Source organism: Thermobia domestica, chromosome 12, assembly GCF_964235325.1.
Source record: "Thermobia domestica chromosome 12, izTheDome1.hap1.1, whole genome shotgun sequence".
Taxonomy (NCBI): Eukaryota; Metazoa; Arthropoda; class Insecta; order Zygentoma; family Lepismatidae; genus Thermobia; species Thermobia domestica.
The window spans coordinates 79,039,093-79,057,995 of record NC_137465.1 but is presented as its reverse complement, the minus strand read 5'-3'; the positions used below and the strand labels follow the sequence as shown (position 1 = coordinate 79,057,995).

At 35.1% G+C, this 18,903-nt stretch overlaps 1 protein-coding gene across 1 annotated transcript in view; it reads right to left on the bottom strand.

Annotated features, from left to right (window-relative positions):
- Positions 1 to 18,172, bottom strand: part of ksh (transmembrane protein 167A-like protein ksh) — a 171,903-nt gene extending 153,731 nt beyond the window's left edge. Inside the window, exon 1 of the mRNA XM_081733829.1 lies at positions 18,037 to 18,172. Within this exon, the coding sequence (XP_081589955.1) occupies positions 18,037 to 18,039 (3 nt within the window). The 5' untranslated portion in view covers positions 18,040 to 18,172. The remainder of the gene's footprint in view (positions 1 to 18,036) is intronic.
- Positions 18,173 to 18,903: the final 731 nt, after the last annotated feature.

The following is an 18,903-nucleotide window of genomic DNA, read 5'->3' as shown; positions in this document are numbered from 1 at the left end:
CAGAATTAATCACAATTATCTCTTCCAAGTTTTAACTAAATATGGAATGGGTGATATTTTCATTTCTCTTATCAAAGGGAAATATTCGAAACGAATTACAACGTTGAAGCTAAGTGTTGGTTTAAATGCTCCCATCTTAGTTTATAATGGTATTCTACAAGGGGACACAATGTTTAGTATTTTATTTACCTTATCTTTAGTGTCACTTTTATTATATTGCCTACTTCCTGGTATTTCTGTGTATAATAACAGTCTAGCAATGCAATCATAGATAGATAATACTATTGCAGAATGAAGCAGATCTGGAATGGATACAGCACCTACTAACCATATATCAAAACGCTTCTGGCGCGCAGCCTCATAAAGCAAAAACCAAAATATTATATATACATGAAAAATATCAGTCCCTGTATAGATTGGCTAATAGTAATACTGAATAGAACACCACAGAAACGTTTGCTGAACTCACGTTCATATGTGCCCTTGAGCGATGTATGTCTACTCTCAAGGTCAATCGAGTGATAATTATGTTTCATTTGTGTTCGTGTTGCTTGGAGCAGTTTCACCGTATTTGTTTTGTTTCCCAAACGTTAGTCGTATGGGAGATGTAGATAGGAATAAATTAAATCTATTTTATTTTCATGTATTAGTATCTCCTGGCAACACTGAAGCTGTATGAGGCGAGTCATGTGTGAAATTTTACTTTGAGGTTCGTAAGGGAAAAAAAACTTTTTCGCTTTTCTCTTCGCAGAAATTGACAGAGGGGTAACGTAAGAATATACTGTGTCTTGACGGGTTGATGCATAATCAATTCAAAATGAATACCTTTTAAATGAATACATTTCACTAGTGATTCTGCTTCTGTGATGATGAAAATTCGATGTTCTTAAGTCATACGATAAATTCAAAGAACAAAACTAAATGTATTTGAAAAAAGAACGGAAATAAATATAGAAAAGAAGGAATAACAATTAAAACACGGAAGCATTACTTACTTGTTGGGGAATTTCATTGTGTATGAATACATTTCCAATTCAATCAAAGTATTGACAGCAACAAGAATAAAATTACCCGTATTATTAATGATTTTCCACGACAAGGTAAAAGAACTGTCCAGCACTTCACGGTTTATGTGAATTCTTAATAGGTGAACAAAATAGCGCATGCGTTTAAGGCATAATGCTTGTAGTCTCACGGACGGGGGTTCGAGTCCCGTTAAAGTAAAATTTTCGTTTTCTTTATTTAATGCAGTAGTTTTCTACTTCTTACGAAATGTTCATTGACAAACGCAAAACCAGTTGAAGCATCAGAGGTGACAGAATGTGTAAGTAAAACACAACACATGGTTGCTTCATTATGCCAGTTTTGAACCGAACGAGTCTTTGAAAGCTTTGAACACTTTCCATTGCGTGATGTGAACGTCTGTGATACATTTGACTCAAGCAGAATGTGGACAATTACTGTTATTTTTTTCTAAAAAGCTTTTCTTTACGCTGTTAGGAACTTCAATTTGTAGATTAGAAATATATTTGTTAATCTCTTCATATAAACTATATACTAAATTGCGTATCTTTTGCTGCTAGCGCTCATGGAATTAAAAGAAAATATTATTGTCTCCACCTTAGTCGCAACATTTCTAAAATTGTTAGTGAATAACTAAATTGAAAGTGTTTGAAATGTGATATGAATTCACTACTTGTTACCTAATTTAATAGTGTGACCGCAAGAAGAAATTGTAGGCTGTTTCGTCCGGTCTCGTGCAAATGCCGCCTCGTCTAGAAAATTATATAACTGTCTCGTCTCAAAGTCTCGTTATTTATATTTATATATATTTATCGAGACGATGTACGAGAAATATTTTGTCTCGTGGAATTACTAGTGTTGCCAAGGGACGAGACGAAGCAGTTTAAAATCTCCACTCGTCTCGTTTCATGAAGGTGCTGTCTCGTCTCGAAAATTATATGACTATCTCGTCTCGAAATATCACTACTCAATTAAATGCGTTATAGAACTTTTACCTCAATAAATGCTTACAGAGAAAATTAAATATTTACTAGGGAAGTATATGAAACAAGTAGATAGAGGGGAAAGTTCTGTAATGCATTTACTTAAGTGGTGCTGCCACGAGACGAGCCATTCATATAATTTTCGAGACGATACATAATGTGAAAATTGATTAATAAATTCCCTACATTAGTGCTTTTAAGAAATAGAATTTACTGGAAAGCTTTCTTTAGGCACAATGAGCACATAGGCAACACTTAAACCTTTGCAAACTAAAAGTGAAGAGTAGTAATAAAATTGCAACATGACATTTTTTCATATTTTGATATTGTGATGAGTCTTAAATATAGAAGTTTAATTCTTTCTCACATACAAAAACAACAAGTTATAATAGTTAAGAAATTTCTCAGTACGAGGTTCGAACAGCTTACAATCACATCTACTGACTGACTCTACAATTTCACGTTAATCAATTTTGCTATCGATTTCTTACACGCGATCTCCCTGTTCTACTAGAAGACATGATTTTCATTATTATAGTGTTCCAATCGTCCTTTTTGATATAGTTTCCATTGTTTGCTTTATTTATATGGAGTCTGAAGGTATAGGAAATATTAGATATATTTGATTAAATGTTTTATTTGTGGATATGAATTCACATTGTTCGCAATGTCAATGATATACAGGTCTCCGTACTACGTTGAATTACAAAATTCTTCCTCAGTCAAAAAATACAATTTTCAATAAAGTTGATAATATTCATAATATCGGCCAAATTCAGGGTTTGCTCAAGTGGGACCAGCCCGAAAAATCCCACCTGGGCTTTTGAGCTTTTAGTATATTATTGGTACAACTAAGGTGATCACATTGAAAGTGACTTTTATCAGATTTTGGACTTCCCTTGGGCGAATTAGATGCTTTTATGTTAGAGTATACAACAACATTCAATGTTAGACCTACACTATGTGATCAAAAGTATCCGGACACCCCCCAAAACACACGTTTTTCATATTAACTACATTGTGCTGCCACGTACTCATTATCAGCGACCTCAGTAGTCATTAGAAATCGTGAGAAAGCATAATGGGGCGCTCCGCGGAACTCACGGACTTGTGTCAGAAGTCTGTACGGAAGATTTCCACACTCCTACGTTATGTTATTAGGGAGAGCATTTTGGGTGAATGAAAGGTACACAGATTTCGAGGAGGAAATGTGCGAGTATAAAGGAAACATTCATTCACAGCAAAGGCAGTGTGTGAGGCTTTAATGCGAGTGCCTTTGTTTTCTAAAACGAATCTAATTTGAAATTTAGTTTCCGATAAAATTTTGGGTTAGTGTTGGATTGGAAACAACACAGCCTAAAAGGAAACATTCAGATATGAGAGCAGAACGGTGGGTATATGTAATAGAAACTGCAACTGATTTGGATGTGTCAATAAATGAGTACTACTTACGGATTTAGTTCTATCCATTTCAGTTCGTTGTAGTCGGTATTAACATTCACACCAACACTTCACTAACACACAGTTATTGGAGGTTGTTCAGTGACACTTGTTTTAGTCCGAAAAAGGTGGGAAGGTGTCTAGTCCATTAAACATCTAAATTGCTTGGAGATCAGCCCTGGGCGACGACCAATTAGGAATCTGGACTCCAGCATCGTAAACTGCAAGGCAACCATCTCTTCCTACTTTTCTGTGCGGGCGAAGTTTTCGGCAATTTTCCCTCTTTTGGGAGGACCACGAAGGTGTCTCCTAAGGTTCTGAAGTACCCTAAAAGTCTATGACAGTTTTTTTTTTTTTTTCCCCTCTCATTTTGGGTATTTTCTTCTTCATATTCGTTTATGCTTTAGTAACAAAGTAAGACAAATCAGACTATCTCGCACACAGAGGTGTTGCGCGGTTGAATTTTCGTGGTAAAAAGATTAGTGTTACAAGTTGTTGCTTCTATTTGTAACTTCGCTTGGCGTTGTTCGAAGGATCTGGCGTCTCTATCTCAGCAAATCAATTGCTTGTGATGAGAACGTTTTCTTCAATGTGTTTCCATCTTATGTCTGCAGTTTCATTGTATGTTTTTTTTTTTTTTTCTATCTTCTGCTCTACCTGCATGTTTGCTTCCGGCTAATGTTGAACGATTGAAAGCTAATTGCATGAGACACGAAAAGTAATCGTTTCTATGCAACGGAAATTAAATTTAGAATAATCGCGTTTCTTGATTATTTCCTTTTTACTCTTTCTGATTTATTTTGTTTTCTTTTCAGAAATTACAAATTAAATGAGTTTTATGATATCGTTTCCCGATATCTTAATATTTTTATTCTGACATGTGTCGAGAGACGGACGGAGACTTCCGATATTTAAGCATAGCATAGTTTGCAAGTCTAATATATCTGTAGGAGTCAAGTCATAACTATGTTCATTTCAGATGGTTCTGCCATTTTTCTGTGATGATGAAGTAGACAACTTTAGAGGTCGTGTTTATATCATGAGAAAATATAGTTATCTAATTATATATTTTATTTTTTCTTTATGCTTAATGTCCCACGATTATACTCTGAGGTTAAGGGAGACGGTAATAATGAGATGCATGATAATGATGGAATGCAAAAATGGAGAAAACAGATGAGCCCTAAAAGACCCACTCTTTTTATAAAATTCTTGATCATTGTAACATTCTTTAAAAACATAATTTTGATTTGAAAATATTTATAAAAAAACTTGAATGAATAGAATAATGCTAAAAAACATTATTAGAACAGAACATTGTTTACAGAATTGACAGAATCTAGCTTTTCCTTGAAAAAGGAAAAATAAAGAAAGAAGGTGCTGTAGAGTAAGGGATTTGAGGTGATGATTGTGGAAAAAGTTGAACACCCAACGTACGTACATTAGGATCATTCCATGTGAAATCAACAAATTAAACAGGGATTTCTAACCCGACCATCCTAAATTTTTACCACATTTTAGTATTTTGTAGGGATGGTCAAGATATAGAATTGTGCAAAGTTGTAGTTTCCTGTGTGGCGAGGTTTCTGAATTATGGCGGCTCAAAAATACGAAAAAATCGCCCACTCTGGTACATTGCTAAAAGATGGATTTAAAATTTGTGATTCCTGTCGTAAGAATCTAGCAACATCTTGTGATGCGAGTGCGACTCCTGTAATAACAGAGAGTGTGATCATTAGCAACACCGATGCTGGAAATAGTGATATTGAGTAATGCGTCAAAGAAAGTGCGTTAGAGTCTCTGAACCGCAGCCTAAAAGATAACAAAATTATTAGACATTTCTACAGAGTATGGGAAGCAAAATGCAGCAGAAAGTGAAATTATAATGCAGTTGAAAGAAAAAATTCGAACAGCGGATAGAAGTGTGCAAGTAATATTGCTAACTGTACTTCCAAAAAGTTGACCTCTCAGAAAACATCAGCAAGAATTTCACTGCACTAACTACATGGCTCGTAAAGCAAAAGAACTTACTCACCAACAATCTTCATATCTTAAGGATCTGAAAGAAAAACTTCTTGATAAATAGTGCATTGTTCTTACCGATTTTGCAGAAAATTATTCGTTCGTTTCCTAGAACAAGGTTTCCACTGGAATAACGGTCAAGCAACTATTTTGCTTATACTCTAGAAATCCCCAGACGTCTACAGTTATAACTGACAATGTCATCGTCGGCTGTCTCAAACATGATACAATGTTAATGCACCTATTGCAGAAAATACTTATTACCTTTCTGAGAGATAAATTCGGCTCTGAAGACATAACAAAATTATTCTATTTCTCCGATGGAGCACCAGCTCATTACAAAAATCACAAGAACTTCATCAATATTAGATACATTAAAGCGATTTTTCCGTACCTTGCGAATGGTATTTTGCCGCCGCACATGGAAAAAGTACGTGTGATGGACTCGGGAAACTTGAAAGAGACTTGCAAGAGCAAGTTTGAAAAGACCTTATAGTGACCAGATAATAACCAAAATAATTATATGATTGGGCAAGGCAAAATATAAAACATATGGCCTTAAAATATGTCACTAATTAGGAATACGAAGCGTCACTCCTGTGGCTTTCGTGGTACGTTATTTTTTTTTTAAATATATTTTCCAGTTTGGACACGATAACTGTCGCTTTTTTATTATTACATTAAATGCAGTGTTGCAAATTGCTTTATACATTAAAACTCTGTCTGGTACAAACAAAGTGTTACTAAAAAACTATTTTATTTGAAGTTCCCATTCCTGTCCCAACTTGTATTTCCGTTAAGTTATAGAGTAAGCTTGTGTGTAAATCATATGCGAGTTTTAGAAAAATCGGATATGCGATCTCAAAAGTTCAAGGTCAAAAGGTCATACTGGGTGACCTTAAATAGATATTCTTCCCAAACTAGGCATGCGATATATCGTTGGAAAGCTTATTTTATGCCCTTTCAAACAAAACAAGAATCAGCTCTCTACGCCAACTAGATCAAGAGCAGTGTTGTCCGAAAGTTTCGTGTATGTACCAAAGTGGACGATTTTTTTCGTATTTTTGAGACGCCATAATTCAGAAATCTCGTCACACAGGAAGCTACAACTTTGCACAATTCCGTATCTCGACAATCCCTACGAAATACTAAAATTTGGTAAAAATCTAAGACGATCGGGTTGTGGGGCTTTGTTGATTTTCACATGGAATGACCCATTAACCAACTTCTCTACGAAAGCAGCTTAACATACACTTCCTTGGTACTTGGTAGTAACACTCACTCATTCATAAGGAAACCACTGAGACAAAATGCCTTATCGTTTCGCATATTTTGTGTCTTATTTTTATTTAATCTTTTGTTTTCATGTAAAATCTTTAATACCTATGATTGTTAGCGCTGTGCTATATGTATAGTAACTTACATTATGAAAGATTTACTTTATATTTCTAATAGAGCATAAAATTTCCTCTCTCTTCGCAAATTTCGCTGCGCGTTGCCACGTTTACGAAAATGGAACTTTGAATTTGGCGATCAAAGATTCAGAGATTTCTTTTTTAAATTATAACTTGCTTATTTTTTATTGAAATATATTTTGGAAATATGTGTTTCCTTCTTCTACATATTTCCAAGAAAACATGTGACAATTTTGTTCATAAGAAAGCGCGTTATTCTCATTTATGTAATTTTTAAAGACATGCGACAGAAATTCTGAATAGAACCGTACCTATAGGACATGACGAATTACAATAAGACTATGTGAACGGACAATACGAAAAAACTAAACGCAGTTTTTTTATATTCCGCGGGCAAACTGTTTTAGGGGCCAAGCCCCCACCCAAATATCTTAAATTTGCCGTCCGCAAGGCAAGAAGTGAACCGAAGTGAATAAAACTGTGCAGAGACAGTGCAGACTTAAAATGAGGGAATATCTGTTTCGTTCTTCTGGAAAAACCGCTGGGTGGGTCTTAGACCCCTCTAAACAGTTAAGCACAAAATATCGACTGTAGTAATACGGGGAAATCAAAAGTCTTCATAGGACAAAGATAATTGCAACGAAATACTAAGGAAAATACGTAACAAATAGGTATTTTGTTAGTTTCTGCGGAATAACCGTGTAGGGAACAAGCCCTCTCCGAAAAAAGGTATTACCGCAGGAGCACATTAATTCCACTTGATGTAAACGCAGCCAAAAAAAAAACACTGTACTTTACGTGGACTCGAGTCCATGACCCTCCACGCACAAGTCCATTACGCTAACCATTCATCTGAGAAACCTAACGGAAAGCATCTTTGTTTAAATTTATAACCGAGGGTCACTGTTCTGTGCAAGTCTAATTCTCTCTCTTATATTTCACAAATATCATATGTTTCGGACATTTTTGAACATTATTTATGCTTTACGTCTTATTATTTTATAGTAGTTTTTAACACACGGATCTTCCAAATAAATAGCGAAATACAGAATTTCATACCCAGTATTTCTGTTTACTTGGTACTGGAATTAATAGAATTGGAAATAATTGTTTTGGGTAAGTATAATTGTGCAGAACAGCCATGGATAAATGTTTTGTGTTGCTATAAACGTATGAAAATTGTTAAGAAAGTTTCTAGAGGGGTGGAAAATATTCTTCCCAGACTGGGACAACAGTAATTAAGTTAGTGCCAGGGAAATAAAAACTAGAGACGGGAAATTTCCTTACTTTTCTCCCTTACAAATAAACGTTTTGTAAGTAACAAACGTTTTATGTCTGACGTATGACTGCCTATCGTTGTGTGTGGCTCCGTGGATGATGAGTAGAGTCGTTGCTTGGTAATCGTGAGTTTCATGGATCGAATCCCGTCCAGGGCAGTTGAATTTTTTTCATTCTTTGTTTCCCATATCTTAAGATGTTTCTCCCCATCGGTAATTATCTATGCTCTCAACTGAGTTCTCCACTTGAATTCAGCAACTGGTAGTGGGATGCTCTCACGTTCGGGTGAGCTTTTACATGTCTACTGACAAAACCAAAATTTGCGACAAAATATGGATGCTATCCGATCATTTTGTCTCAAATTCTAAATATGCACATGTGACTGTATCCCTCTTTCATCAGATTTACATCTCTCGTTCTCCAATGTCATCAACTATGATATGAGATGGCTTGGGAGCAAAACTTCAAATCATAAAAGTGTTATACCAATGGGCTAACTCTCACTAAGCATTTGATTAAATGTATGTTTTCACACTCAAGGAGTGGGGGGATCCACTCTTCCTACCCTCCTGCAGTGACAGAATATTTATTCAGGCTCTGCAAAGTCATTTCAGATCAAACGACTGAAAGTGCGTTTATTCCAATAGCAACAGGATTGGACTATCATTTTCTATTGCACTTTATCTACACGAATAGGACAAATATCAAGTAATATGTTTGCCATAAGAACTAAACGTTTGAGATTCATGTCATTTTGGAGAAATGATGTTGACGGTAGTGAGAATTTCGCCCAAGTGTACGAGTATTTTCACTGCCTGGTGATTATGCCACCTACCTTTATTTAACGCTAATTCGGTTGCAGTACTTCCCGGCAAATGCTTCGGACTTATCTGGTGGAACACTTTTGCCGCAAATCTCCATATGGTTGTACCATCCAGAAGTGTCCCTTACTGTAAAATTGTTCTGTTTGTGTCTTAGTTCTTGTGTTTTGCTTAACCCTTCTGTGAGTTATCCTTCCACTGCTTACTGATGTATGATGCGTATACAGTAAACTTTCGGTTATCCGTACCTCTGCCTGTGTTTACTTGTAGGTATGACTTTGCGTAAATTCCCGGCGGGAGCTCATGTGGTTCGGATTCCACGTTAATCAGTAAGGTCCATGTCTCATATAGCCTCGCTGCTGAACGGGACGCTAAACTAAAATCAACTCAATTCAACTCGGCGTAAATAACAAAGGTACTTAAATAGTTAAAACTGAAACTCCTAATTTTTGGTACATATCATACAGGCCTGTTATGGGGAGGAATTGTGTATATTCCTCTGGTGTCCCATCAGATATATATTTACACAGTAGTTCTTATGGACCGATTCCATTTCAAATCGTCCAGGCAAACCAAAATTGGTCCCCATCGTAGTCTCAGATTTCATTTATTTTTTTATATGGGATCTACATGCAATATTATTAGACCCATATTTTTTCTTTTTGCTGAAAAAAATTTCCTTCGATATACAACGTTCCAAAATGGCTGCCCTCCTCTCGGATTGTTCGAAAAACTGAAAAAGTCAAATTAAAAGTTTTATTGTAGAGAAACGAGTGTACTTAGTAACATAATCGCAATAGCAGAAAGAGTATAAAGTTCTATGTTTTGGTGGAGGGCCAAAATTCGTCTATTGGCCCAATAGGAATCGCGCAATTCACTCGCAATGTTGCCAACTTTGGTGAATTTTTTGCTAACTTCAAACTTTTTTTTTTTTGTCCTCAAGAGCAATATCAACCACCTGCTTCTAGCATCGAAATCTACTCCTTAAGGTCTCTTGAAAATATAAAGGACTTACGTTTCTGACTATCACATCCCACGTTATAGCATGATGAAAAGCTGAAAATTTCATTAAGACGCCATGTTTGGAAGTCATTTTCTCAAAAATCCCACCTTTTAAAAATCTGATTTTTTTTTACATGTATTGGAGAAGTACCTAAGTATTTAATATCCGTTAACCGTTCATGCGGCTGTAGCCCCTAACATTCGCAATTAATTATTGAAATTTAGATTTTTGTACTTGGAATATAAATATTTCCTATGGGCATTTAGGTCCTATACACAGGCGATTTGAAAGGGAATATGAAAATTTTGAGAGATGAATCCTGACATCAAATCCAGTAGAAAAGTTCGTATAAACATGAGTCGAATTCCGCTTCGTTTTCGAGTTACATGGTTTCCAACTCGGGACCGAAAATCGGCTGGCGACAATGGAAAATAAAATACAAATTACGCGTTAAATCAGAACTATGTGTTAAAGTTATGATGAAGTTCAGAAAGTTGACTTGCATCAATATAATTTGAGGTCCTACAGTTCGAATATGTCTAAAATCTAGTTTACTATTTTACCAAAATCCACCTTAATACTTCATCTTGATATTGCCTTTTATTATAATTACGTAAAGAAGGAAAATTGTACACCTTTTAAATAACATGCATGTAGATTATACAAGATGGATCCTTTTTTTATATCTTATATATCTCGTTGCTATGACGACCAATAACATATATCATCCAATTACTATGTCAACAACATCAATCATAATATCAGAAAAAAGTTATAGTCCTTTCTTATATTTTCTCCTTCTTCTTCTAGCTAGCTTGTGCATATTTTAATAGCACATTGCCCGTAAATACAAGTAAAGATATTAAAAATACAAGTAATGATATTAAAAATTACTTCAATACTATTATATAATGTCGCCCGAATAATAGGACTTTTTTCGTTTATACAAAAAAAAAAATCCTGGACTATTAGTTATTACATATTGATTATCTAAGATTTTGAATGACCCTCGTATATATAAAAATTACATTTCATATAATTATATATCATATTTTTTTATATTAATATCATTTTCTTATTTTAATTCTCATCATTACTTTTATTTTAAATATTCTTACAATTCATCGGTGCAAATAGAAGGTACATTCAAAAATAAGGTATAAAAATTATTCATTTTTAAGTCCTTTTCGAGGCCATTAATACTTATCTTAAGTTAGAAGTCAACGAAATCTATATTACTTTCTCGGGCACAATTAAGAAGACTTTCGAAAAAGATATTATGACATTCATATAATTATTCTTTTAAACGAGAAAGGATCAAATACATTGTACATTCAAGCAACATTCAAATTACAAACGAAATATCGACAACGTTTAGAACAAAATAAGATAATCAATATCATAAGAAAACAAACATAAAGAAATTATCATATTAAGAATTAATTTAAAGATTAAATGTCATTAATGTTAACTTTGGACACAACTTCAGAAGGAACCAATGTCTATAACTAACTGCATCCATTTACTTTTAGTTTATCTTGAAGGACGACATAACTTATGTTCATCAATATTGCGTAAACCCAAAAGTTCACAAGTTTTTACATCCATTATTTCGAAAGCTTTAGGGCTAATTTGTTTGATACATAAATATGGTCTTATACGCTGGACTTGTACCATATTAAAAATTAGTATAGTTATCAGAACTTTGATAAGCATTATTCATATTCTAGATGTTATGTTATATATTATGAAATTCTTAGTGATCATAGAATTCAAATAAAGTACGAATAACAAATGAAATCGTAACGATATTTACAGTGAAATAAAACAAAAATCAATTGAATATATTCTTTCGGACGCCACAACATTAGATTAAGTTACATGACCAACGAATTCAGTTGAGTTGCATTGAAAGTCATAAACCGGGATACAGTCTTGTGGGTTATTTACTTCTGCAGTTCTTTGTTTCTTATTTTGAGAATTGTTGCCATCTATGAAATTCAATTCGGGGGAAATTAGATCTAATATTCACATGCTTCTTAAGTATAGTACGATTACTATTGCTACTAAGATTAGGGTTCGGTTACACGATTAGTATTATTGTTGCTACTAGGTTTAGGTTCGGTTACCTTACCGGTAGAATTAGGTTCAGTTCTCATTCGTTTTACGTGTGGCGAAATGTCATAGGACTGTACTTATTTTTTCCACAATATTCACGGTAATTTGTCCAACCACGGTTTCTGTTCCATGAAGTCTTCCTCTGGTCATCCGATGTGTGTCTGTCTTGCTTTTTAGAAATAGCCTCATCGCTGTCAGGCGGATAATTTCTATCTGAATTATTTCCTTTTCTGTCAACCCCCTCTTCTCTTCGCCGATCGTTTTGATTTTCATTTCTGTACCTTGTCCTCTTTCCTCGGAACTTATCTCTTCGCTTGCGATCATGTTCATCATCGCTGACTTCTAGGGTTAGCCTCTCAACATTATGAGAAGTAGGTTCTTTGCTTCCATTTGCTTCAAAGATGTGTAAAACAGGAACAGAATTAAAGCACTGCGAGTCGCTGCTTGTCTGTGAACTATCAGGTGAGTCACTGTCTGTCTAGGTACTATCACTGAACGGAATATCGAGACAAATTCTAGAGTCATGCTGATTGTCTTGGAAACAACCACTGTTTTCCGCATTTCGATGCCTACTAGAATTCTCATTACACGCAGTATCAGTAATACAAGTAGAAACATTCGAATGAAGGGAAAAGTTATGATAATCTGATCCAACCAATACCGAATTATGTTTTTGCGAAAGCTCAACAAATTTCACAGATGCAAATTCAGGATCTGTATTTTCTGTTGTTTCTGTGGGAAGTTCCGGTTCATTTGGAGCATTCATGCTAACCAGTGATGAAATTTCTTCGGTAACTGACAAATCATCCTGTAACTCTTTACTTTGGTTATTACACTCAGTAACTACATTTTTCCGAACGTCTGTAGAAATTTGTATTTCGGTGAACCTTCGCAAAATCTGCTCCATTTTGTGATCACTCAGTTCAATCCGTTGTGACAGCGAAACGTACAACTTTATACTCTTCCTGCTATTGCGATTACGTTACTAAATACGCTCGTTTCTCTACAATAAAATTTTTAATTTGACATGTTTTTCGGTTTTTCGAACAATCCTAGAGGAGGGCAGCCATTTTGGAAGGCTGTGTATCAAAGAAAAATGTTTTCAGCAAAAAGAAAAAATATGGGTCTAATAATTTTGCATATAGTTTCTTATTTTAAAAAATAAACTAAATCGGAGACAGTCGTGTGGACCACCCTGGACGATTTGAAATGGATCACCCTATGGCATATTTTCTGATCCATTATTTATACGCAAAAGCGTAAAGTCCTCTTAAAAAGAATGTGCATCGAGGAATTCTAAAGTAATAACGATAAATGAGAAAATGTTCATGCTTTTAAGCCTGAAAATACTGCACCTACTCTGTGGCACAAATACCCGAAGTGGTTAGTGTTTTATACTTAGCCCTCCTAAAATCAATCTGCAACACATAATACAACATATACCTCAAGAAAATAGAACGCATTTCGCCATAAGAGAAGATAATATTTCATTAATGCATGTCTGGCTTTAGTAGAATAATACAATGAATGAAACCTAATGTAACCTTACCTAACTCATTAGCCAAAACTGGCAATGACTTCGGCAGGCGATTCGTAAATTTTATCAGTTAATCTTGTTTATTAGCTAGCGAGACTTAACGGAATAAATGCCCATTAAAAAGTATGGCAGAATAAGGTACGGAAGTTAGGACCAGTTTTCTTAAAATGAATGGATCTTCATTATCTGGTATTCTGAGTCGGACTGTTATGAAAGTAGTTCGGCGACGTAGGTGTGTTCCGTTGTTATTTTAGAATGGGGCTGGTGTAGTTTTGGCGCACCACATTTTGGAAGATATACATGTAAAATTGAACACTTTGCATGAAAAGACATATTTAAAATGAAAACATTTCTGCAGGCGACAGAGTTTTATACGAAGTAATACATCTGTTATCTTAGGTTTACAAGTGTATGGTTACTAGTGTAAAATCATTACAACGGCATTACAATGGATAAAATGAGGGATATGAAAGAGGACTCCACTAGATGTTATCTTCCACCAGCGGTGTATTTCTGAACAGTGTAAAGGCAAAGTTCTAGAACAGAGGTCCACCTTCCCATTTAGCTGTAATAAAGCCAGAGAACAACGTGCCCTGCGGGACTACAACCTGCCTTCACTCGCTAACGCTCGTTCAGCAATACTGTGTGAATTGTATATTAACCCTTAGTTGGTAACATCCAAAAAATAAGCTATAACAGTAACATCCGCCTGAGAGACGAACACGCACAATTGAGACGCTTGAAGCCAAAGTGGTGTAAGTCAGTTTTCAATTAGGTTTAGTTATACCCAGAGGATTGATTCTGCGTAACGAAATTAATAAATTGAATAAAAAGCACGTCGTAGTTCACTTGTAAATGTACCCATGAGTTCAATGCAACATGCTTCGCCGCTGAGAATTAATTTCTAAACATATACCTTATAGAGCTTTATCAACACATATATGCACCCCAATATAATATGCCGTTTGGCAATTAGAAATGAACTTACTGAAAACATTGGACACTGCTGCTGTGGGATACTTTCTTTTCCTTCGTTGACGAATAGATGAATCATTAAACCTAACACCCGCCAGCAAAACTTCACACCTTTTGAGAGACATGGTTGCATGAAAAGCATGAAGTCCAGTGCAGTCAATTGATAAAAGTGACACCAAGCTCTCACGCCCCGACTTGAACATGGATCACAAAGTCATTAAACCAATAAGCGCTCCAATTTTAGTCTTAATCAGTATTCTTATAACTTGAGAAGGAGTTATGTAACTTTCTTCTCATCACTTCCATATTACACTAATGCAGTTCACAGTCTCATTGAAAGTGTCATCAGTACGGAATAAATTCCAGATGTCCTCTGGATTTGGAAAATTCTAGAAATAATTCGCGGGTCCTAACCATGATGACAATTTAATTTCTATCACGTTTTTCTTAGGTGTTTTAGGACCCAAATTTGGCTTCTTGCAATAAACACTATCAGTTTCTGTTGTACTTTTGGGCTTAAGTTTAGAGTTGCCCCTCCAGTCTGAGGTGCCCTTGGACTTTGCAACATACAAAAAACAGTGCTTAACCTTTACTTTACGGCTTGTCAGTACACTGCCAGAATAGTAAATCCGTTCTTTCCCGCGTGTCACTGTACTGACACAGGCGAAAGGTCTACTTTGACCCACGAGCACACCGGTTGAGAACCAACGTTTTTGGTTCCTTGCACTATGGACTATCTCTTCATACAATAAGGCACATCATTTTAAAAAAAAATATGTGTGCTCGCGGGTCAAAGTAAACCTTTCACCTGTGTCAGTACAGTGACACGCGGTAAAGAACGGATTTACTATTTTGGCAGTGTAGTGACAGCCGTAAAATAAAGGTTAAAGTATTAAAAATTGTTACATTTCACTTAACTTTAGTACTCCGTGGGCTTCACAATTAAAAAGTTTTCTTCATTATTTTTGAGCATCCGTTACACCTGTTCGCCATATTCGCCACATTTTACAACTACCATGCTGCTGAAACCTTCCGCGAATGCTTCCGCATCCGACAAATAGTACTAACTTCCACATATCTTTTCTCATAATAAACATAACTCTCATGCAGAACTTATCATTCCTCACCTCATTTCTCCTGTAAATTTTCCTGATTTTTATAAAAAGCGGAGGGGTAACTCTAAACTTAACCCTACTTTTGTATTATTCTGATCACTTTTTTTGATAATTGCTGTATCCCTTATCAGATGTGTTATTGGCATCATTAAAATCTATTTCTGGATTGCTTTCATGAACTTTTGGATAAATGATCTTGTTCAGGAACATACGAGTCATTGGATCCGTAATCACAATCAGTTTCTGATCTATAGCCATCTCTAACTGTTCTATAACCATTTGCAGTATAGCCCTACTCCTTTGTGGCATACGTTTGCTATTTGACATCTTAAAATATTCAGATCTTCGAAACGAAAGAAAACCAAATATTAATAGTTGTCAGTATAAACTAATATCCGTCCCTTAGACGGATAAAATATATATCCTTTACAGTAATATCCGCTTGCGAGACGGGTTGGAATAACTTTAAACACTTCGAAGTTTGCAACAATGAGCTAGACACGCAACCACCTGCTGAAAACAGCACAGTCAACCCACAACTGAAGCATAGGTGAAGTATCAGATCATACCTCGAATATGAGTACCAACTCAGAAGAAAATGGATATACAGTAGAGTCTAGTTAATTCGAACTTGGATAATTCGAAATATTGGATAATTCGAACGGAAGTCCATTCCCCTTGAAAACTGTATTGAAAACAATAGTAAAAAATCGTGGATAAATCGAACTTTTGAACCTAAGTTTTGGATAATTCGAAGTAAATACAGTTGAAAATTTTTAATGTTGAACAGATGTAAACAGAAAAATACAGTTTTAACGTGTTTTCAGTTATCCAGATGCAGCCATACGGAAGAGTAATACAAAAGATAAATAGAAAATCTATGTAATGATAAAGGTGAGTTGGGGAAGAAGTAAAGATAGAGAACGTGTGCCAATCTCATCTTCTTTCAGAATTGGTTGAAAATTTAAGATGAATTATTGATAAAGTCAACCAAATGTTATTAATACCGTATTCCATGCAATACATGAAATTCAAGATTTATTGACCGTACAGAAACAATCAAATTTAAGCAAATGAGGTTTACGAATTCTTAAAAGTGAGAACAAAATATTCAAATTGTTACTGGTGTTTAATTGTTTGGGCTATTCCATGTATGTTGTAGTGTTGTACGTAAATGTATTTTCCATTGTACACGTAGTTTGAATTATGTGGAGTCAGTGTCGTTTGTTAGTTTTTGGTATTCGATCACGCAAATAATAAGCTGCTTTAAAGGTACCATATGAATATGCTTTTGATGCACAGCACTTTCGTTTGTTTGTTGTTATATATGTGAAAATGAATGTTTATGTATAATTCGAAGTTTCTTCGTGTCCCCTTGGACTTCGAATTAAAAAGAGTCCACTGTAGTATACATGAAGCTGCATCAGTTACCGAAGGAGCAGGACGCTCATACTTTTAGGGATTATTCATTGAGTATGTACGAACTTACAAAGGGGGTAACAAAGGGACTTTTATTTACTTATAGACTGATACGAAAAAAAAGAACGTGCCTGTACTTTATATCTGCATGTGTAGTGCCCTTGTACTTTATCTATGTGTGTGTGTGAAGGGGGGGGGGGAATTTAACGCATATCGCATGTCTTGTGCACATGGATACTTCTTACTATTGCACTACGTAGAAAATTTATGGTATTTCATGTAGAAGTGGTAATAGAACACACAAGAAACGCAGATTAGGGGGTTCTCATGTATACTATTCCAAGAAAATATCCTACATCCGCCTGGGAGATGGATATTACCAACTAAGGGTTAAACTTTGGTGCAGAAAGGAACAAATCTAACTACTAACCTATACGGGGGGACCTGTGGTGTTCTAGAACCTTCCCCAGTGTACGGAAACTGTACTTTATGTTCACAAGTACAGAGCTATTATTATAATAATAGTAATATTCTGTTGTAAAACGACACCCTAGAAATAACTGTTAAAAAATTAGAAGAAAAAAAGACAACATAATAGTAATGTTCTGCTGTACAACGACACCCTAGAAATAACTGTTAAAAAATGAGAAGAGAAAAAGAGACAAATCATTAATTTTGGAATTGCACGGAAACTACTTTCGTTCTGCCTGCTTACATAAATAACACTTGTTTTATTATTATTATTATTATTAATACTTTAACCGCACATTTTGTAAACATCGTATCCGGATTGCTATTTTGTAAGCTTTTGGTGCAACTGCTCATTAACTAAATTATTCAAACCAACAAACCTTATATTATCAAATACAGTACCTAACAATACATACCATTATTCATATGCTATCACGCTGGCTATCCCAACCTATTCTAACACTTCCATTGCTAAGCCATAGACATGACAGACACGTCACGCTCAAACGTGCAATGATGCCAGACACATAAACGAAAATTTCCCTCAAGGAAGAATAGAATTTCCCATACACTTATTCTCCATACCCCCCTTGAAACAAAATGCAAATAATATTTAGGGTTCTTTGGGCTTCGAGTAGAAGAATGATGACTCTCGAAAACGTATTTATTGAGGCCTAACACCAACTCAGAATGTATTATTACGCAAAGATAGGTGAGTACCTGCGTACCTCGAAGGGTTATGGGTAAAAAAAAAAAAAAAACAAGGGACATTACGTGATATCAATAAAAATAAGTAACTACTCCTGAGAAGTCCTGCTCGAGAATCGGAGTAACTACACCCGGAGTAATCTCCTCCCTCAATTTCGTACCAATAAACCAGTGTTGGGTAAGTTACTTGTAAAAATGTAACGCGTTACAAGTTACTTTACTTTCTCTTAAAATGTAACAAGTTAGTAACGCGTTACTTGCCTCAAAAAGGTAACTGTTACTTTACTTCGAAAGTAACGCGTTACTTTTAGGTCCGAAACTTTGAACATGTAGAAAAAATCTTATTACTTCAGTTTTCCGTACTGCTATTACTACCGGTATTATTATTATTATTATTATTATTATTATTATTATTATTATTATTATTATTATTATTATTATTATTATTATTATTGCACGTTCTGAATCGATTTATGTAAATGCAAGGACAAATTAAATTTTTACTTGACAACTATATGAACATTTTAATGTAATGTAACATTGACTAAAATGCCATACTGCGTTACTCGTAGGGA